The sequence below is a fragment of the Caloenas nicobarica genome, chromosome 4 (assembly GCF_036013445.1).
Source record: "Caloenas nicobarica isolate bCalNic1 chromosome 4, bCalNic1.hap1, whole genome shotgun sequence".
Classification (NCBI taxonomy): domain Eukaryota; kingdom Metazoa; phylum Chordata; class Aves; order Columbiformes; family Columbidae; genus Caloenas; species Caloenas nicobarica.
The window spans coordinates 49,577,271-49,599,930 of NC_088248.1; the positions used below are offsets into that span (position 1 = coordinate 49,577,271).

Sequence of the window (22,660 nt, forward strand, 5' to 3'; positions counted from 1 at the left end):
AATCCAGTTACGTTGTGGTAATGTGCTGTTTACCTGTACAAGTTTTCAGCTGTTAAAGTTTGTATCTCTTATGTGAGGAAGCTTATTCTGTGTACTCACCTTTCTGTGCACCCTGGGCTGGATTCTCCCTCTGGCTATATTTTGATCTGCCTGAATTTCACATACATACACAGTTTTATTCATACTCCTCCGTAACCAGAGGTGGGGAAGATGGTTTGGAAATTACCTTTCTGTTCATCTGGTCACAGCAGATTGGTAGAGCCGAGGAGCAATCCTGGGTTTAGCCGACTGGAGCTGAACAAAAGTAGCTGCTTTTTTAGGTCCTGCCTCTGCTCTGCCACGCATATGGATGGGGAGGTGGCATGGAGAGAGCCGTGGCCGCAGGGGATTCCCTTGCGCCTTGTTCCAGACGGCAGTCCAAGCCCCTCACACATCCAAGGGCTTGCAACAGGAGCCCGAGGCTGGAGCTCTGGCTTTCCCAAAGCGTTTCAGGTGGACATGGGGCAAATATCGCTTTTAAACCCGTGGTGCTGTCCTGTACGCAGCCCTAGGCATTTGCCAAGACTAGTCAATGAGCAGGTGTGCTGGTGTTTTATTAAACTCTGCAATTCTTGTAGCCAACCAGGAATAACTCAGGTGTTTTGTTGCCTGGATGGGCTCCTTGAGGGATTCTCTAAGGTATTTTGAAAGCAAATATGCTCTGAAAATCCCAAAGGCACCTGACCGCATGCCCATAAAATGTGACTTCCACATAACTCGTATATGTATTTGCAGAAAAGATACACAAAGCTTCTATAGAGAACCTTAAAAAATAGTCTAATAAATGCATATTCATAATTTTCCAGTTCTAGAAATACTTTAGAGGTCATACACATTGGGTGCTCAGAAGAGGACCTGTGAGCAAATATTGAAACACATTTAAAAACCACTGTAGTAATAAGGAATCTGACACTTTTTTTTCAATTACACTATAAGCATCTCCCTGCATTTTTTAGGTAAATACTGGTTATCAGGGATATTTTTTTTTTTTTCAGTTTTAAATCAAGTAAATTTCTCATTCATCCAGATCATTATGCAGGACGTAACCTGTAAGGTTAATTTTCTTTTAAGTACTCTTGGAAAGTAATTGCAGATTTTTTTTACTTTAGCATTTACATTGCTTTTGAGATAGTAATATTCCATTGTTTGTTCTTTCTTTACCAGTACAAGTTTTAAATATATTTTAGATTTTTTTTTCCTTCTTTATTAACTTTCCCATGTATTTCCTTAGGATACCGAAATTAAAATACTTTGTTAAGCCAAACTTTACAATCACTTGCAGTTGGAATTGAAGAATGCTTTTTCTTAATGAGTAGCTAAGTCAATATGTCTGTACGTGCTTGTTCTCATGTGGTCCCATAACCCAAAGGTGAAGCAAACACAAGTTACACAAATGCCTGCTTGTCCTGACTTCAGGGAGAGTGGATTTTTAGCTGTTTATTTATCTGGAATGTTGTGCTTTGGCGCACCTTAACCCCTTGGTTTGGGTATGTAGATATATACCCAGAGCCTTCTGGCAAAGCACAAATATTTTAACCCTGTTGCAGCTATTTGCAAAATTGGAGGGGGATTTTTGTCATTTGGGAGATGCTAAAAGCTGCCTGCCATTTCATCCGATTTTAACTGTGTACCTGTAGCTCACTGGGAATATTTCATAACCTGCCAAAATCTTGAGAAATTTTACTTATGTTATGCTTGGCTCTTTCACTGCCCTATATGCAGTAACTTGTATTCTGAGCAATTCTGAGCAAAATGCTTTGCACATGGTTTCTACAGCAGGTAGCAATAGTATCCTCTCCAAGTAGGTGGCAAAATTGTCTACTGAGTTGTACATAATGAAGCTTTTCTTTTCTGGTCCATCAAGAAGAGTGAATGTAATCAAAGCCAGATGAACTTTAAGAGTTTCTGATTGCTCGCTGTCTGTTTGATCAGTTCTAAGCAGGGAGCTAAATTCCCAGTAGCACTTTCTTGAATTTTTAGAACATAATTAACCCAATCTGTTTCCTGAACACTTGCAGAAAATCCTAAGTACCTTTTATATTTTCCTACTTTGAGCTCGTAAGATAACATTTTCTTTATGTCTGCATGTATTAGGTAACAAATGAATTTATGTATACTTTATTCACAGACTAATATAACCCATGTTCAGAATGTTTCCTTTATTTCAGTGTCAAGTATGTGAATAATTTAATTTTGTGGCATGCTGTTTTGGGTAGTGTGAGGGAAAATTAGGTGAATTTCCTGTCATATACCACATAACTCATAAATGCCTTGGAGACCTCCAGTGAAACTAGGTTCTTTTTGGGTAGTTAATACACACTTGAGCGAGCTGCAGTACAGTGTGTTGGTTGTTGTTGGGCTTGAGTCTGTCAGTACTGTCTACAAGATGTTAAAGCACACAGTATTACAAGATTTACTAGGAATTTCTGTCAAGACAAAATAGTTTTGCCAAGAGGGTCATAAGATGTGTTGAACAAATGCTGCTCAAGCTGATTGTGGTGCTGGTTTCTCAAGTGTTAACAAAACCTGTACGGAATAACCTGACTCCTGCAGTTTTCGTCTGTGCCTGTTTCTCTTCAGTACTAAAGTGATGAGCTGTTGGTAGGTCGCGAATGAATGCTAGGGGCTTTCTAGAATCTAAGATATGTTGGGTCATGAGGAGAAAAGCAAACTGGGATAAGCAAACTTGTATCTCAGTTCAAAGCTGCTGCATATCTTAATGCTGATTTTGTAACAGGAATAGTAGAAGTGGTGGAGAGGGAGATTTTTTTTCTCTGTAGATCACTAATCGGAGGGTGTCTTGTTTCCGTCCTCTTCCAGAAATCGAGGCCAAGGAAGCTTGTGACTGGCTGCGGGCTGCCGGCTTCCCGCAGTACGCACAGCTTTATGAAGGTAGGCACCTGCGCTTGCATGTTGATCATCCCCTGACGATTTTTAGACAATAAGATGCAATATTCACCAATAAATAAGGTTCAGGGGCAAAACTGAAGTGCCAGCACATAAGATGGGTTTTAGGAACTGGGCTGCTTTCTGCTACCCACTGCATGCGTGGATGTACCAAACCCAGTGAGACACTGAAACACTCTTGGAGTTTAAATTTGTTCCAGGTTTCTGTTTTAGTCTGAATCTTCCAAATATCCTCCTAGCACAAATCATATTAGCACCATGATACATTCCCTACAAATGAACGATATTTTTGTAAATGTAATCATCCACTGCTACGAGCCCAGTCTCCATCTCTGCCGGCCAGCTCTCCTAATGGAGCAGAGGTAGGAAATTCTGCATATGTGTGGATGCATCTTTACACCTCGTGGTTTCCAAGTCCTGTGCGGTTTTTCAGAGCAGTTTGAGTTGGTGTTAGACACAGGCTCGCAATGAAGGGAAAAAAGAACATAACAAGCCGTTGTTGTGCAGTTGTGTAGCAGCTCCTCAAAGAGACAGCTGACTCCTGCACTCACCATCTTTGTCCTTTTGTGGGATGGATTCACTTTGCATGTTTGATTTAACAAAGGCTTTGCTTGAGCGAAACTGTTGTCTTCGTTGTCTCTCAAACCTACTAGGAGCTTGCAGTTTTGGCATGCAGTTCTTACTCTCTGATGCAGAGTAACATACAGAAGGGGTTTTTTTTAAGTGTGAGATCCTCGAGGTACTTTTTGTATAGGTATATTATTGTTCAGAATTTCTCCCACACACCACTTTAAATTACTTGCATCATAGTGAAATTATTATGCAGTCTTATCTGCCTCCTATTTTTTATAAAACAAACTCCAGCTGCTGCTTGTAAGACTGAGCATAGAAAGTCCATTATTTCCAGTGAATAACTGTTGGAAATTACAGCAAATGCTGAGCTGACCTTCTTGAAAAATGATCTTGTTGAGCTTTGATTTGCAGCTGCATTGGCAATATGAGATGATAATAGCACTTTCAAAAGCAGCACTTGAAGAAACTTTTCTTTGCCTGTTCAGTTTCTTCGCCTGTTCAGAAATGAAACTTCCTTTTATTATTTCTCTTCCTTTTTTTTGTGCCAATGAAAATGCCAAGATTTTTTTGGGATGAGGAGCTCGGACTGTACTTCCAGTCTTTGTTAAAACTGGGGTTAAGCCTCCCAGCTGAATATGTGGGCTTGTGACTTTCATGGTATGCTGACCTGTAAATGTCCTAAAAAAATTACTTGAATTCAGAAAACATGTCCTACCTATGGTTGCCATTGCCCTACCTGAAGACTCTAAACTTATATAAAGTTTCTAAAGTAGGACCATATCTGACCTAACATCAAAAAGGCCTTAGAGGTGAGAGCAAGAGATGAGAGCAAGGCCAGCCATGCCCATTGAAAGACAGCCATCCTTATATGAAAACAATATACCATTGTCCTTTGCAGGTCCTCCTGGCAGCAGCAACAACAACAAAAACAGCAGCAGCATAAATTAAGCATTAAAAAAAATGACTCATTCTGACTGTCTTCTCCCAAGTTGCTTCTCACACTTACATTCTCCCATCTGTTCTCTTGCGTGCGCTCTAAGCTACTAACTTTCTCAGTGGAAAAACTTAGATCAGAACTGGTGAAAAATACCAGTTGAATGTGTTCACCCCCTTTACTTGCACCTTTGACTTAGAATAGTGAAGGGGAGACCTATGAATCAATTGGATATAGTACAAGAGTTCTGAGAATTCACTTATATGGAGTGGTCCCACGCAGTACACATTTAAGATGGAAGTTAATCAGTGAGCATTTTTCAGTTGCTTTGCTAAAACTGCGGTTTTCTGTAGAAAAGACAGAATTTATTACATTTTGCAGAATATGTTGTAATTTGTTTATTCCTCAGGCAAACTTAGAACAAATAGTTCATTTGAGAGATTATCTGTTGGTATAGAAAACCCAGAATATTAACTACCTTTCCACAAATTAACACCAGTCCTATTCTTTTCATCATTTCAGTTCATTCTTTCCTAGTCTCTGGAGATTAAAATATTTTGAAGACAATCGCTTGGACCAGGGAAGTTGCGTGCAACTGCAGCAGTATATTTGTAGTTTGTCCTTGTATTGCTGGGTGCCCTGAACACCCAGTGCCTTTGGTGGGAGTTTTGGCTGTGCAAGGAATGCCAGATCAGGACCTGCATGACAGTCAGGAATCTGTGGAGGACAGTAAATAATATATATGTGGTTGCTGTTTCAGAGCTGTAGTAAATTTTCAGCTCTCTGCCAACATTGTTTCCTCCCCCTCAGTCTCCCAGTTGTTTATCTAAATAATCTCCTAAGGAAAGGAGGCAGTATGGGCTCCATGCAGCTTGGCTTGCTTTCATTTCAGTCCATATCTCATTAATGTTGTAACAGTGTCAAACTTCTCAATAGCTTGATTAACAGCCAAGGAGATTCTGTTTTCCATTCTTTACCAGATATTTGGGGTTTACTGACCTTTTTTCTTTAATGTGAGATATTAGTACTTTGATGGAGATTGTATATTTACTTTAACTTAAGCTAGCCTGAGTCAGTTTACGTTTCTGATGTTGGATAGGGAGGTTGCATTTGCCTCTTTCCCGCTCACTTTTTTTCATTTCTGCTTTGCTCATTTTGCATATGAACTTTCAGCTACCAAAGCTGCACACCAAAAGCTTGTTCAGGAAAAGGAAGTGCCTTGCATTTGAGATGGTAACGTGGTTGCCTGAGAAGTGCCAGTCACTGGCATCTTGGTGAGCTCAACTGGAGGCAGATGGTTGTTTTGGAATAGCTCACTGGTGGGATTGAGAGTCATTTTGATTCCTCATCTGTCTCTGTTCCTACAGACCTACTTTTTCCAATTGACATTGCTCTGGTCAAGCGAGAGCATGACTTCCTGGACAGAGATGCTATTGAGGCCTTATGCAGGTAGGTGAAAAAAATCACACTGCATTTTGAAACAAAACTCTTCCTGTGCCTTAGAAACTATAACCTGGGAAAAGCATAACCTCAACTGAATTATCTACTATTAAATAACCATTTACTTGAGACCTTTTCGTTATCCACTGTTAGTATGCGGTTTTCATTGGAATAATATATTGGGCTGAATAATGTTTGGGGGTCTTATTTATAACAAAGTTGGGAGGAAGGTGGAAGGAGTCTTTGTGATAGGTATTTCACAAATGTATTTTTTATTCTTCTTCTTAATTTGCTTTCATTGCTTATTCCTGAACTAGTTAGGTATGTGAAAGCAGAGCTGTGCTGGCTACAGCCATCTGCACACACAACTGTAGCATCAGTTCACTCACAGGAGTTATTTTTTTGGAAGCAGTATTAGCAAAGCCACGCTGCTGCACTCCATTACTCTCCTTTCTTACGTTGATGAGTAGCTATGTACACAAACAAAACAAAAAGCTATGTGTACAAACCCTCACACTGACCTCAGTGCATCACCCTGTGCCCACTATGATCACCAAAGTGAACGTGGGTTTGGCTGTAAGGGAGAATGTGAGCGAATCTAAGAGTTTACCACTGCTTGCAAAGCCTGGGCTGCCCTCAGCCGCATGCTCCCATTATGTATCTCTGTTGTTTATGGACTCCTTCCACAAACCAGTTCAACTCACCCTGCAAAAAGAAGTCTGGGCAGTTCTTTGCTGGGTTGGTAAATGAAATCAGCCCATGGAAAGGCATAACGAAGTTCAGAATAGGTGGGAAGGATGGGACAGGACCCCCAGAGCCAGCTGCAGGGGCAGGAGGAGGGATGAGTGGAGAAAAAGAGGGAGCAAGACTTGCCTGTCTGTGGCAGCATGCTTTTACAGAAGTACAGCTTCAGCATTAGGGATTTTATCGTAAAACCAATTGCAATGGCCCCATCTGACACTTACTCACCCATCAGTTACCTCCTCTAGTGTGAGTCCACAATCTTAAATGGCAAAAAAAGCCTTAACTTTTCGTATCTCCTTTTACCTAGAAATAAGTGCAGTTTTCTGCCTCTGTCCTTCGGTATGGCAGCTTTCCAAATGGTCTTCAAAATGAATGCTTTTGGATACTACATGCACAATGTCTGCAACTCTAAATGTCAGTAATTCTAATGAATTACAAAACCCTTTTAAGAAAGGCTTTAAGTTTATAGTGTTCTCATGCCATCACTGCCATACTTGGAAAGGAAAGAGAAGGGCTGGAACCTTTACAAGCTTTTCAGACTAAGAAAACGGATCTGTTGCCCAGTCATTAGGAGGGGAAAAATCTCATTAATGTTAAATTTACACTCAAGATGTGCCCTACTCAAGTGTAGGGCACCTATTCCATCAATATTAAAATGTGATGCATCAGTGTGCTTATTTGCGTGCTCTGGACTTTGTGAAGTCATTGAACAGAAAGTACAGCAATGTGAGTAAATGCTGGTTCCCAGAAGTGTGGCCTTCCCTTGCCAGGAAAACAAGATACAGTCAAACCAGCGTAATTTGGACCTAGTGTTCGCCTGCGAGAGTACTTTTTAACCTGGGATTATTTATATGGGAAAAAAAGGTAGCAAGTTGTTTCTCACTGGTGCAAGTAAGAATATGCCTTCTATATCTCTTTGAGATTTGCTGCTAGTGTGATCAATAAAAGCAGTTAGGACTTTTTCTGAACACAGAGGACAGTAAAAAGATCTGTATCCTAAGAATGGAAGCTTATATTGTAAGCCTTCTAATAAGGGGAAACAAACCAAAATGATGTGGGTATATAGATATTTTGTGAAACAAGGAAGTTTTCCATAAATCTGCAGATTGTAAAGTAACTTCTTCGCTTTCATCTCCAGATTGTTTTCTGTGTAGTATGCGTAAGAATCCATGGGTCTTACTATAGTTTGAGACAAAGATTTTAAAGGTTGAACTATATCATTCTGAAGCCCGTGATGTATATATCAGAGTTATCTTTTCAAAGATTACTTTAAAAGTGAAGCTAATGATTCTCCAGAAGCATTCAGATCCCACCTCAGAATAAAACTGAAGTAATTCAGTTAATCATAAAATTGTAGAATCATAGAATGGTTTGGGTTGGAAGGGACCTTAAAGATCATCCAGTTCCAACCCCCCTGCCATGGGCAGCGACACCTTCCACTAGACCAGGTTGCTCAAAGCCCCATCCAACCTGCCCTTGAGCACTTCCAGGGATGGGGCATCCACAGCTTCCCTGGACAGCCTGTTCCAGTGCCTCACCACCCTCATGGTGAACAATTTCTTCCTTATTTCTAATATAAATCTACCCTCTGAATTTGGCCCTTTACCATTTGTGTTAGACAAAATCAGTACATTATCACAATTTTCCCACCTTTGGGTATTTTTTTTCCACACCTCTTTGTTTAATTTTGTAAAGCTCATTAAAAAAACAAGGAGAAGGCACATGTTTGGAATGCTGCATTGCAGCCTGAAGCCTGGGTTTATTTTGACTCATGCCGTGGTCAGTGTGTAAACAGTGAAAGGTTTTACTCAGTAAAAGACTTAGAGCTGCTTCACAGCTTTAAGTCTGTCACTGTTTCTTGACAGAAAATCAAAATAGTTTTGGAATTATTTGTATTTTCAGCATAGAGCTAAATGAACACTGTATGCAGTGGATGGTGACACTGAGAATCTGCTTTCGTGTGTAGCAACCAGTGTTCTGCCAGCAGTTCTAACTACCTCGGTCTAATTACTGCATGTGAAGAAATAATTTTTTAAAAGACTGTAGAAATCACAGTGGTGGAGATTTTTTTTTTTTAAGTTTGAAGCATTTTAAATTATAGTTTACATCATTTATTATTGTTTAATAATCTCATTAATGGGAGCTGGAAAAGTAATGTAACTTTAGAAACAGCTTATTAGTAAATGTTTTGCCAAATTCCTCTCTAAATGGAAAAGCTATCAATACCCACCCCATTAAGGATTTTCTTGAAAAATTTTAAGTGAAAAGTGGGCTGAGACTTGAATTACGGAGATAGCATATGGCACTTGGTAACAGAAGACAGATGGTTAAGAAATGTCATTTAGTGATCTTTTAATGAAATGTAGGTTTAAAAATGTAAGAGCGATGATTCTAATTAGCTAGGATGCTTCATGTAGTGACTGTGCAAAGTACTGCTGGCCTTGGTTTCATGAGACTTCATGCAGATTAATGACTGGGAATTTATTTCTAGAGGATAAGTGGCTGCATAACATGCTGATGAAACATGCTTATCCTAAAGGTTGTTACTGAGCATGAAATACATAGCAAACCGTGATGGAAATCCTATTTAATCTCATTACGTATAGCTAGCAAACTGCCACACTATCTACACAAGAGGTTTCTTAAATCCTTTACTATTAGGACTTCTCATCCAAGAAATCGATTGTAGTGGATTGGCATGAGCAGCATTCGCTGCTCGTATCATTCAGTTTGTAGAGAGCTGGTCTCCTTCGCAGGTCAGAGCATAGAGATGAACCCCAGGAGCCAGCGCAGAGGCTGTCCACTGCAGTGAGACAGGAAAGCTCTAGTATCATCAATTAGTTACAGCTATAATGGAGTGGGAATTTGCCCTGTAAGAAAGAACTAAGAATTTTAATCCATTAAGAAAATATTATTAAGGTAAAAGCCAGATCATAATAGTTATTCAGATTGAAAATTGTAGTTAAAAATATATAAGTCTAATCTACACTTTTCTGGGGTGCATGGGGTGAGAATTTTCTCCTGTTAATGAGGGCAGAATGAATTACCAGGGGCTATAGCCAATGTAGAACTGACTGGTATGTAAATTTAACAGAGACTTCATGTTACACACCCATATTTTTATTTATAAATTAGCTGAAGTTAGCTGTTCACACTGCAAAATTTGAATGTCTTGTTTGGGCTGCCTTTCTTAAAAGAAGTTCAGGCTAAACTATTTGGCTGTTTCTGACAAGAAGACCAGGAAAAATGCATCATTTGCACATTTCTGAGAGAAGCTCCAGTGCCTTATGTTTTGGGTGCAGCAGGTTCAGGCTTCCAGTGTAATTGCTGCTCAGGGCTGATATGGGCTGGTCCTGACTCAGGGGCTGCGACTGAGAGGCAGGTCCTGTGGTGTCGGTCACCCTCAGGAAGGAGGGTTTTGCAGACCCAGGGTGAGAGCATGGGTAGGAATACATGGAGGGTGAGGAAAAGTGGTGTCTTGGAGATGAAATGCTCCGCAGAAGTAAGATACCATCTGGATGTGAAGATGCATAGAGGGCTGACTCAAGGGCACTTAGCTAAATGAATAAAGAATATTATCTTGTCATCCAGACAATCATCCAGAAAGTGGCTGGGGTAGGGGGCGTTATAGAAATTGAGACTGAGATAGCCAGACGGTGAAAGCGGCTGTAACCGTTGTCTGTAGCAGTCCTGCCCCATCCCTCCATCTCCCATCTTGTCCTCAAAAAGGTGTTGCTGAGACAGGTTTGGGCAGAACAAGACAGAGCTGAAGAATGAGGCAGACCTGCTGACTGTCAGTAGGGAAATGATAAGTTGAATTTATAGCTGGGAATGGAATTACCAAAGGTCCAGAGCCAGAAGAGAAAATTGTGGTTCACTAACAAGTATTGATTTGATGAGAAGATCTGAAGAAAATGGATGTGTGCTTGTATGGTTTAAAAAATATTGCAGAGCATATATGAAGGTTAGCAACAGTTGTATAGGTAACTCTCATCTCGGCAAAGCTTAGCTTTGTGGACTCAATATTACATTTGGAAGGCAGTTTTGCATATTGTACTGTGTCTTCAGTGTCCTGTAGCTCAAGGAACTGGGCACTGCTGAACTTGAGCAGAAGTTAAAGCAGGATGTGTGATGTATGTAATGAGACTTGCAGACCTGAGGCAATCACTGCAGTGCATTTAGATTTTAAAAGGGAAACTGGTTTTGTGATGAAGTCATGTCAAACATGTAACAGAGCCTATATTTGCCTCACTGCTATTGTATTTAACCTCACTCATTAGGGGTTACCTTATCTTGCCTTCATACACATTTTTGTGAGATGTGTACTGGGAGATTTTTTTTTTCCTTAAACACCCTCCGTGGAAACAGAGGTCTTTGCTCTACCCTTTCCTACCTATTTCAGGGTTTTAATTTGAGTAGGAGAAAAGTCTGGGGATGTAATCTTTGTGAAATCAGAGATTGCCTTTATTAGCAGTCAGACAGGCTGGAGCTAGATAAAGCCTGATACAGGGATTTGGTGATAACTTCTCTCTGCATAAGTCAAAGGTTGCAACACTGTGAAATTTGTAAATTATTACACAATATAGAACTGAAACCAGTTTTATTTCCCTGGTCTTGAGGTCCAGGAGTTTCAGAGGAGAATGTTTTGATAGCAGAGAGAGGGAGGTGGCTTTCTGCTGCTGCGTGGCCTCTTAAAAACCAAAATACCAGTTTTGTTGTGTAGCACATGGATGGGACATTCACCCTTCACCCACGCTGTAAATACAGTTCCTCTGAAATTCGCTGGACTTGTGCATGTACCCACCAGCTGCAGCTGGCAGGACTGAGCCTTCTGCCTTTTAAAGTCAGAGCAAAGATGAAAATAGAGAGATCTGGATAACTTTCCTAACCTGCCACTGCCCTACTATTTGACCCATGGCAATTCTTCCTATTTCTCTTCTTTTCTGCTGTGTTGTGGCTGGGTCTAATTATAGATCAAACTGCCTGCCTTTTTTTTTTTTTTTTTTTTTTTACTTCACAACTGCAGCAAAAGCACCAGTAGGAGCTTTTCCATTTTCTTTGATGGCCTCAGGATCAAGCCGTGTGTAAATACCATCTGCAACCAATCCTGTGCATAAAAGGGAAGGGGAAAGAGAGGAAACTAGTAATTCTTCCTGTGCACACATTTTCTAGATTCAAGTTACAAGTTCCATGAATCTGAAAAGGCTCATCTGAAGCAATAGGACAAGTCAGCATTTCCTTTATTTTTTTTTTCAGTTCTTCAAAGCTGCTGATACAGGCTCTTCTTTACACTTTGCTCAAACAAATTATGTGAAAATTATACAACTTCCTTCAGAATGAATGAGGCTTTCTAAAGCTCACTTTTGCTCTTGTTGAATTTGGGCTGCGCTCTGGCTGAAGGAAAGGGGTGGCTCTGCTCCTCTGCCTTCCCCCTGCACACATTACCCTTCATGCAAGCTGAGGAACTGACCTGGGAGAAATTCAACCTGACAAAGTATTGAAAGATTAGTTTTCAGCTCGGTTAGTCTCCTCATCCAACCCACAGTACAGCCTCATGAGTGGAAGTTTTAACACAAGAGACCAAACCATCACTTCCATGAAGCTGCTGCTACGGCTCCTCTACCTTCTGCATCACACCCAGCCTGTTCCTGCCCTTCGCCCTGCCATGGCACCAGTGTATTTCTCTAACCGTACTTCACCAGTGCAGATTTTAGCTGAGCCATGTCCCTGGTGCAGTTTCTGGGGAGACAAGGTCTGGGAAAAGGGCAGGAGACCATGGCAGCCTGCACTCAGCTGCACACAAACTGCCGTGGAGCTGTGTGTTAATAATGCCAAGTTTTGCTCTGCTTTAAGCTGTTTGTGCTCAGGCCTGCACATTGAGCTGCTGGAGGAGAGAGGAGAAGAAAGATAACTTTTTTTTGTTTTAGGGATACCTGCCAGATGAGTAGCTCATCAAGGAATAGAGGGATGCTTATATGAATTCATACAGTACTTCAAGATGTGCATGCAAACTGCTAGCACGTTTCACAAGGTGACCGGTTAACTATTGTTGCTCAACAGCTTAGTTTTGTTTAAATTTTAGTCCTTCAGAACATTTTTATGTATAAAAGAGACTTTCAGTTTAGGAAGGAAAAAATCAGGTCTGTGGTTTTTTGTGGGGTTTTTTTTGTTTGGTTGGGGTTTTTTTCCCTTTAAACTGGTGAGTTGTCCTAACACTGTGGTGAAAATAATCATTATTCACAAAGAGACACCTAATGAGTGGAAAATAAGTTTTCCTCTGGGAGATTTTAGCTTATAAAGTACGAATTTAAAGCAGCATGCATTTTTCACACAGGCACATGTACACAGTGTCAAATAGGAAGCCTTTTCCCTTATTTTCAGTCTGTCGAGATTGATTGTTTCGGAGTTCAGATGTCTGCTCTTTAAACAAATGTAATTATTACAATTCGTTGGATATATTGCACTGCTCAGTCAAAGTTACCGTTCACTTCTCTTTCCTTTGATTCAGGTAATTGTGACAAATAGTCATCCATACCTCCCTCTGAAGTTAGCATACAGCCAAATGTAATGGGTTAATGGTTAAGTATAATTAGGGCTCTAATTGAAACTCTGTTTGTGGCCATTTGTATGCAAAGCAGGTTGGGGACAGCCTTCACAAAAGCTTTTGAACTGGAATAGCCTCTGTCAAAACACTGGTGTGTTCTCTTAATATGGTTTCCTTTGCTTTGCAGGCGCTTAAATACTTTAAACAAATGTGCAGTGATGAAGCTAGAAATTAGTCCCCACAGGAAAAGGGTAAGTTCATTTAACATCTTCTGTTACAGCATTGTACATTAATAAAACTGAAAAGAAAAAAAAAAAAAAACCACCAAACATGTAGCAGATTGCTTAGCTGCAGTCTAAGATAACACCTGAATAGAACCTGGCAAGGACGCACAGTCAAAACTCTGCTTATGATTCATTTTGTGTTCTCATTGAGTGAAAACTGCAGGGCTTGGCTGTGGATAAAGCTTATTCGTCTAGCAAACTCTTCCCTGGGATGCTGCTCCCAGTCTGAAAGGCACTGGGCTTTGCTGCCTGCCGGTGAGGTTGTCCGTGTTGCAGCGTATTGCCTGAGCTCTGGCAGGATTATAAAGAGTAGGCTTTAGGCTTGAAGGGGGAGATCCTCACCAGCGACTGTGAGCTGCCCTGAATGTCAGGACGTCGTCTTTGGTGTCACCTTCACAGTTTTGGTTCTTTGCCATCACATTAGACTTGTATTATTTTATTATAATGTGGACAGGATCAGTTAGACTTGGCTTGGCCTGAAAAGGAAAGAGTCGATCCTTTGTACGATTGGGCACATTGTTTCCTTGTTTTTTAATTACGTAGCTCAAAATTAAAGCAATATATTTACAGAATACATCAGCTACGTTTTTAGGATATTTGCATGTTTCCAGGGAGCTCAGCAGGAATTAAAAGTGTTTCCTGAATCTTCAGGATCCCTGTGGAGCGTGGTGTGAAATGAGAGCACCGACCGTAATTCCAGTAAGGTAGTACTGGCAGAAAGCTGAGTTGCTGGGCTTTGCTAAGAAGGTACCGCTCAATAGCCATCTTAAAACTATGTGTGTGTCCTAGGGGGGATCAGCGGTTGATACTGTCCCCTGGGATATGACAACTGCAGATAAAGATGACTGAGCTGAGGCAATACAATGCTGCCCTACCCTTAACAAGAATGCACACAAAGGCTCTGAGGTTGTTTACCAGGAATTAATCCCCTCTTTCCCTATCTGTTTGTGGTATGTTGGAAACAGCATCCAAGCTCCAGAAGATAACACTCTGAGGCAGCGTTCATAGGAACTCTTTAAAAGTAGTAGACAGCTGGATTGCCGTTTATGACTGCCAGAAGATTTCTCCTCCTTGTTCCTGAACCTTGTTAAGACTGGAATGATCAGTATTGCTGTTAGAGGTTGGACCAGACCCGACGTCAGGTCCAAACCCCAGATCTTCCGGAGTCTGGAGGTTACCTTTTGTTTCAGCCCTTCCTGATTTTCATTCACCACCCACGTTCTGGCAGATGGACTTAGATCCTATTCCCTTTTGTTGTTCATTTCATTAAAATCAATACTTAGCCTTTAAAGCTTTTTAACACTGGGGAAAAATTGTGCTGACAGAAGCATATGTTTCCTTATATTTGCATTGACTTCTCTGCAAATTCAGATCACTTTAGTGCTCCTTTTTTTCCAGTCAAACCACATTCACCACCGAACCATCATTATTATCCATTGGCAGTTTCAGGTGACATTTTTCCTCCTGAAAACTTCAAATGAGCAAGCCAGTCCTCAGGTTTTCATCCGAGTTGTGGATAAGAGTAGTTGGTAGTAGTTGGGAAACAAAGGAAATGATGCATGCGCTGTCTGTCATGTATATTTAGTTATAAAAAATAAATACGGTGTTTCACTTATTTTCCCGAGCTGATGAAATATGATATAAAAAACCCAACCAAACAAACAAAAACTGGGGGAGGAACAGGAGCTAAAATATGCTTAAATAAAATACTCGAAATATGAATAATTTATTTGTTTTTCAGAGAATAAATGTTTGTGTTCCCGGCACACAAATAGTTACAGTTTGGGGCATGCATGTGTGTTTGTTTTTAAATTAAAGCAATCTAAACAAATGAAGTGAAACTCATGAGGCTGGGTGGCACTTAGTGTTTCCTACTCTGAACACCAAAGGTTATTTTGTGGTTTCATGGTGTCGTATTAAAATATCTTCATTGGTTTTATTCTTCCAACATGACATTTTCCAGATATTTGGAAGACCAAATATGTCAGTCCCAGGATCATTCCCTTTCCAGTATTTAGATGAAAAGATTGTAGGCTTAAGTGATGTATGTGTAATTGTGCCCTCAGGCATTACTCATACATCAAACATCATCAGTAGAGATGTTATTTACAATTTACTTACGTGCTGTACTGTCAGTGAGCTCTTGCTGCTCACTATCTGTAAGTGTTAAAGTTTGCCTGAAGCGAGACTGAAGTAGAAACTTCACAGGACATTCTTAAAATGTTAGCTGCTAGCCTGTGGGAGGAAGAGTGGACCAGGTAAGAGCCTGGAGGCATCACACTCTTGCAGTGCATGAGCTTCTTTTGCTATCTCATTAGTCACAGAAAGGAGACCCTTCAGACTCCCCGAATGGGTAAGGAATGAAGCTGCTACGATTCAGAACGTATGAGAAGCATCTCGTAATTGCAAAGAGGAGTATAAACACACAGCCACTATCAACAGAGTGTAACTTTGGAGAGAGTCCAGAGGGACCCCAACCCCTGACTGACTCCAGTTTAAAATTTTATGCATGCCAAGAATTTCCACTGATCTAAGGGCTATCCACTGTGACCAATTAATTAAAAGTCTATGGATACTAGGGGTTTTAGAAAAGAGCAATTTAAAGCAGATTGTGTTGTTTGTTTCTTTTTACAAAGCATGTATCTTTTGTATTTAAAAACTGTTAAAATATATTGCCTGTCCCATGTTATCTTTTCCTGTGATGGGCTTTATGGCCTAATCTTCCTCTCCCTGAAGTAAAAGACTGTTCTCACTTTAAATTCAGTGAGAAAAAGGTCATGCTTAACGCAGTTCAGCGGGTATTGTATTTAAATGCAGCCACCTTTGCTCTCTGGGCAGTTTGCAAGCAGCACTTTCAGGGTTCTTCTTCTTTGCAGAGCGAAGATTCGGATGAAGATGAACCTTGTGCAATAAGTGGCAAATGGACTTTTCAGAGGGACAGTAAGAGGTGGTCAAGGCTTGAAGAGTTTGACGTGTTCCCACCAAAACCGGACTTGAATACCCCCTCCTCAGAATCTCCTCACCTCAATAATGCGACAAGCCGTGAGAGTGTGCTAACAGAACTCAGTGAGCGCCAGGAGGTGGCTTCTATTCTGAGCATCAGCAGCACCAGCAGCCACCAACCAACCCTGCAGAGCGAGGCATCTACCACCAGGACAAACTCGGTCGTGAGCGTTTGTTCGTCAAGCAATTTCATAGCAAATGATGACTCATTCAGCAGCCTGCCCTCACCCAGGGAGCTGAATAGCTTCAGCTTCAACACGAAAGCCAATGAGAAGAATGCCAAGTCCAAAACAAAGAGCCTGCTCAAGAGAATGGAGAGCCTGAAAATCAAGAGCTCTCACCATGGCAAGAGCAAAGCTCCTTCAAAGCTTGGCCTTATTATTAGCGGGCCCATCCTGCAGGAGGGCATGGATGAAGATAAACTGAAACAACTCAACTGCGTGGAGATTTCTGCCCTCAATGGCAATCACATCAGCCTCCCCATGGTACGAAAGAGGAGCGTCTCCAATTCCACCCAGACCAGCAGCAGCAGCAGTCAGTCAGAGACCAGCAGTGCTGTCAGCACACCCAGTCCCGTCACACGAACGCGCAGCCTCAGTGCCTACAATAAACGGGTGGGCATGTACCTAGAAGGCTTTGACCCCTTCAACCAGTCAACGTTCAGCGACGTGATGGAGCAGAACTTCAAGAACCGGGGAAGCTTTGCAGAAGACACCGTGTTTTTTATCCCCGAAGATCATAAGCCTGGCACTTTTCCAAAAGCACTCTCCAATGGCAACTTCTCCCCAACAGAAAGCAGTGCCTCTGTGAACTGGAGGACAGGGAGTTTCCATGGACATGGCCATCTCGCCCTGAGGAGGGAAAACAGCGGTGACAGCTGCAAAGAGCTGGGCATGGGGAAAAGGCGCAACTCCTCCAGCTCAGTGAGCAGCCGCCTGAGTATTTATGACAACGTGCCAGGCTCAATCCTCTATTCCAGTACGAGCGACCTGGCCGACCTCGAAAATGAAGACATATTCCCAGAACTAGACGACATTCTGTACCATGTCAAAGGGATGCAGAGAATAGTAAACCAGTGGTCAGAGAAGTTCTCAGACGAAGGGGACTCAGACTCAGCGCTCGACTCCATCTCCCCATGTCCTTCCTCTCCAAAACAGATACACCTTGATGTAGATAACGATCGAACCACACCGAGTGACCTTGACAGTACGGAGAATTCGCTGAATGAAACAGAAGAGCCTGCGGGGATGCAGGACAGGAGGGACTCCGGGGTGGGCGCATCGCTGACACGGTCCAGCAGGTGAGATCACAAGCGCTGGAACTTGGGGTGGCCCCGCTGAGGTCCCCTCCAGTCCGAGTGGCTCTGTAGTATCTGCACTACACTCAGTTAAGGAGCAACAGAAGTTGTGGCCATTCAAGCACACATGTGCTGTTCCCTCTGCTTCCCAAAACAGTTACAGGCAAGGGAAGTATTTGTACAAGACTTTTAGACTAGTGATTCCCACGCTTCGTAGCTGTATGTTTGTATGTCCAGCCCGAGGCGTCATTGAAAAACAGCCCACTCAGCAAGTCAGCGTTAGGAGCAATGTTAAGGCAGTTTTGGGGGATGATAATTCCTCAAACTGAATTGGTGTGTGGGAGGGAGAGGAACCTCAAGTAGGATTATTCACTTTTTAAGCTGGCTAGGAGAGCCAGTATGAGTATGGTCTGGTTTGTGTCAGTGTGTAGTAAAAGCTTTGACTTTTAGACAGTTTCAAAAAATTGCACTTTTCAGTAGCAGGCTGTTCGTTAATAGAATGCTAGGCCATTAGATCTGTGGGGAAAATGAAGTTTGTTTACTTTTTCTTGATCGCTGTAGCACAGTGGGGGACTGAGGGAGTTCCACTGGCCTCCCAGTTTCTGCTGGGAGTTTTACCATGGGATGGATGACTGTGTTTTGGATTGTGAGTAGAGCAAGGAGTTGAATTCTTTCTAGGTTTGTTTCCAGTTTTCCTTTAAGACTGGTGCAAATCATTTAAGGCCTGATTTCTGCTGTCATCTAGTTGCCTACAGCTGCTTGTATAAATGTACTGGGACTTCTAGAAGTGCTTAGTTCCCATTTGATGTGTCTTAAAAATCTGGCACGTTTTTTCTTAATGGAGTGTTTTGATTCGCACTGCCTTAATACTGAAGGGGCTTCTAAAAAAGGGTGTTGGAGCCCTGGGAAGATATCTGATAGGGCAAGACCGTGTAGTTAACACTGGGCTCTGGGTCGGCTCAGAGCTCACGTTCCCATCTGAAGCAGCCGCACGTGCTGCATCGCAGCGGCCGAGGCGGAGATGCTGCCAGCTGATGCCTGTGCAGTCTCAGGAGGCGGCAGCTGCCAAGGGCAGGGAGCTCAGCAGGACATTGGCAGTAATTCCTGCACGTGTCTTGATGAGGCGTTTCACTGACCAGTCCTTGCGCTGACCCCCATCTTCTCCGCAGGCACAGGCTGAGGTGGCACAGCTTCCAGAGCTCCCACCGGCCCAGCCTCAGCTCGGCGTCGCTGCAGATCAACTGCCAGTCCGTGGCACAGATGAACCTGCTGCAGAAGTACTCCCTCCTGAAGCTGACTGCTCTCCTGGAGAAGTACACGCCTTCCAACAAGCACGGCTTCAGCTGGTAAGGGCACTGAGCCATGGGTAGGCAGGCTGGCTGTGTCAGCGCGACGGTTGCGCGCATCCTAAGCAACTTTTGGAAAGATGCAATGAGTCCTTCCATCCCTCTTTTTCCATGTTTGTGCTTCTTCCTCCAGCCTGTGCTGACAGTGATTTGTGGTTTCCTAAGACAGGGCTAAAATCACTAACCCTTTACGTAAGCGTAATCTTATTAGGCTTGAGAAGTATGTTTGTAGGGGGCATGTGAGGGAACAAAAGCAACGAAGTGCAGGCCAGCTTTCCGAGCAGGAAGATGGTCCACTATCTGTAGCAAAAGAAGGACTAGTTGTTTATAGAGGCAGTTAGCAAGCAGTGACACAAACCTCAGTAGATCTTAATAGGCTCGTTTTCTTCAGTTATTCTTAAATATTTGCATTAGTTTCTTTATATAATTATGTAATTAAATAATGTAAGTTTCCCTCAGTTCTAGTGTCTCATTAGCCAAAATCTGTCTGCTCTCTTCAAAGCACTGTAAATCCAGTTAGCTTGCAAAAAAGATGGAGTGGGGAAAGAACGGTTGGGAGAACCATGGAGTTTTTTCTAGGCAGCAATTTCTGCTGTGGCTAGGTGTTTGTAACCCAGCTGAATGGTTTTTGTTGGAAGAATGAAATAGAAAGCTCTTTTATTATTGTATCTGCAGTACAGCCCGTGTAACCTTCAGGATGCAAAAGACGCAATAGAATTTTTCTTCTCCCTACCACAGGCCAGCCTCCTCCCTTCCCCAGGAGTCACAGAGAGTATTTAGCTTCAGCATCAAAGTACCTCCTGTTCAAAGGCTGTTATTATGTCAGCCTTTCTAAATACAGAAGTTGTTTGTTCTGAAAGACAGAAATAAGTATTGACCAGTTATCCCTGCATGCTTCAGATTCTCTGTGGAGATCGCAATGTGTTTTTTCACATTCCATTGGCATGTTTTTTGACAAAGCAAGTATTATTCATACATATATCAATAATGCCCTAAACTTAACTATATGGCAATACAAATTGGTTCTGTTTTACTATGTAACAGATTAGTCAGCTGTAAATCTAATGCACTGTTTGTATAGCTGTACTGTATATTGAAATGTTAAATAGATCTCTGTTTTCCAGTGCTACTGTGTCCTGTTAGTTGTTGCACTGGACATAAGCTTTTCTCCCTGATTAGGAAAATGATCTCAATATTTTCACATTTTAATGGCTTTTTTTTTTCCCCTTTCTGAAACCAATACTCTTGGGGATCTAGGGCTAAATCGTTCCTTTGTATTTAGTAACTTTTTCCTCGGAGTCATAAGCAGATGTAAAGGCCTCTCATTGAAACTGGAGTGGGAGGTGGGGATAACAACAGTCACTGGCTGACAAGGAGGGGGGTCCCTCAAAGGGATTGTTTACAGAGCTGAAATTTTTAGCTGACAAACTCAAATGTATTACATCAGTTTCCTGCTGTTATGCGCACTGGTGGGTGGTGGACCCAGTTTGAGGACTTTGCAGAACAAGTAGTTGACATACAAAAGCTCATTGTTCCAATGCCCATCTTTCCCAAAACCTAAAGCAGCAGCAGCGTTATAAGGGGTCACTGACCGCAGGATTTATTTTGACTCTTTTTGCAATTCAATCTGGCCCCTGCAGTTTTACCCTGTAGCTTTTGTCCTACTAATATTGATGGAGTAGTACCACATTAATGCTTACAGGCAGCATATTACCCCAAATGTCAAGCCTTTCTCTTAGAGAAACTCTGTTTTCTGTCCTCTCCCTTTTCCCAGCCCTGAATGGATTATCTAATTTATACCACCACTGCTTTTCATACTACTAAAATGTTTCACTTACTGGCTTTCTGAATTACTGGAAATACAGAAGATAAATGGTCAACAGAGGTCTAATTTAGTTTTGTCATTCCCTTTTCTTAAATAGGGCAGTACCAAAATTTATGAAAAGGATAAAGGTGCCAGATTATAAAGACCGAAACGTGTTTGGAGTACCGCTGCAAGTCAACGTCCAGCGCACAGGGCAGCCGCTCCCACAGAGCATTCAACAAGCCATGCGGTACCTCCGCAACCACTGCCTGGATCAGGTGGGTTTTGCTGTGCTCTCATCCCACATGCATGCAGCACCCAAGCCCCAGCCTTCCATTAATTTTTGTTGTTCCTGAGTCAGACGGAAAAAAGCAGACTCAAAACAGGACAAAACAGATAATTAATGCAAGGAAAGCTTTCAATGAAATTAGAACCCATACGTGAGAAGCTAAAGAGCATATTTACATTTCAAATTTGCCAGGCTCATTGGAACCATATTTACCTTTCCATATATATTTAGGTTGGACTGTTTAGGAAGTCTGGAGTCAAATCAAGAATTCAGGCTTTGCGCCAAATGAATGAGAGTTCAACAGACAGCGTCAATTACGAAGGCCAGTCTGCGTATGATGTAGCAGACATGTTAAAGCAATTCTTCCGGGACCTCCCTGAGCCTCTGATGACCAACAAGCTCTCCGAGACCTTCTTACAGATATACCAGTGTAAGTACTGAGATTTTTATGGCTAGACAGCAAATGGTCATTTGTGTACCAAGGATGGAACTTTCTGATACTGCTCTTCTGGGCACTACAACTGTTGCATATGTTGGTCTTTGCCTTTTTCCAGCAGCCATTATAGTTCAGGCTGCCTGCTTAGGAATGGATTCTTGATGTTCCAGTTGTATAACAATTGATAGTACAAGTTCTTTTCATTACACCTTTCTCTGTAGTTTGGGAACAAATATAAATCCTCCATCACTCGCTTTAAAGTTTCCTCTCTTCTCGGAGCTTACTAGATATTACACTTTGAAAATGAGCCAGATCTGATGTGGCTAGGTAGAAGAGCTGTGCAAACACTAGACCAACAAGAGACTGGAGATTTTGAGGAGATTGAAATCCACTAAATTGCTGAGATTTTTTTTTAAGAGCAGAGCTGCCAAAAAAATTCTATTTTCTTATAAACTATATTCTTCTATCCTTCACCACAACTTTTGAAAACAACCATTAAGTTGAAAGCTTTTCTGTTACTGACTTGTAGCTACTTTACTGAGAGGTACCATGAACAGAATGTGCTTAAAATAAATTTCATGAAAAATTGCGTTTATCAATGCACTTGAAGAGAAATAATTAATCTTTCTGAGATGGCAGGTTCAACTCCAGCAAGGGAGACAGTCTTTTTTGTGAGCTAGATAATCAATTTCTGTGTAGGAGGTTATTTGTGCTAGATCTTTCCAAATAACCAGTTGACCTTCAAAAGTTCACTTCAACATTGTTTCATTGGGAATACTCTCACTTTATAACGTGGCCAAAGATGAATTAATGGTTGGTGACCAGAACCCCGAAGCTTTTTGAAATATTCATGGGGGTCCAACCTGACACACTGTGACACCTTGCTGATCCTGTGGTTTCTCTCCTTAACACCACCCCAGCTGTCTCCCCGTGTATTCTTCCCATGGTATCCCAACTCCAACAGAATTTACCACAAAAACAGCTTCTTTGAGCCGTTACTGTATTTTGTGCCTTCCTTAT

At 41.8% G+C, this 22,660-nt stretch overlaps 1 protein-coding gene across 6 annotated transcripts in view; it reads left to right on the top strand.

Moving 5' to 3' along the window:
• DLC1 (DLC1 Rho GTPase activating protein) overlaps positions 1–22,660 on the top strand; it is a 231,692-nt gene that overhangs the window by 202,073 nt on the left and 6,959 nt on the right. For all 6 annotated transcript variants that reach the window (XM_065633237.1, XM_065633232.1, XM_065633233.1 and 3 more), the window contains 7 exons: positions 2,860–2,931; positions 5,821–5,902; positions 13,369–13,432; positions 16,342–17,768; positions 18,935–19,111; positions 21,034–21,193; positions 21,436–21,634. In XM_065633237.1, coding sequence (XP_065489309.1) covers positions 2,860–2,931; positions 5,821–5,902; positions 13,369–13,432; positions 16,342–17,768; positions 18,935–19,111; positions 21,034–21,193; positions 21,436–21,634 — 2,181 coding nt within the window. The remainder of the gene's footprint in view (positions 1–2,859; positions 2,932–5,820; positions 5,903–13,368; positions 13,433–16,341; positions 17,769–18,934; positions 19,112–21,033; positions 21,194–21,435; positions 21,635–22,660) is intronic.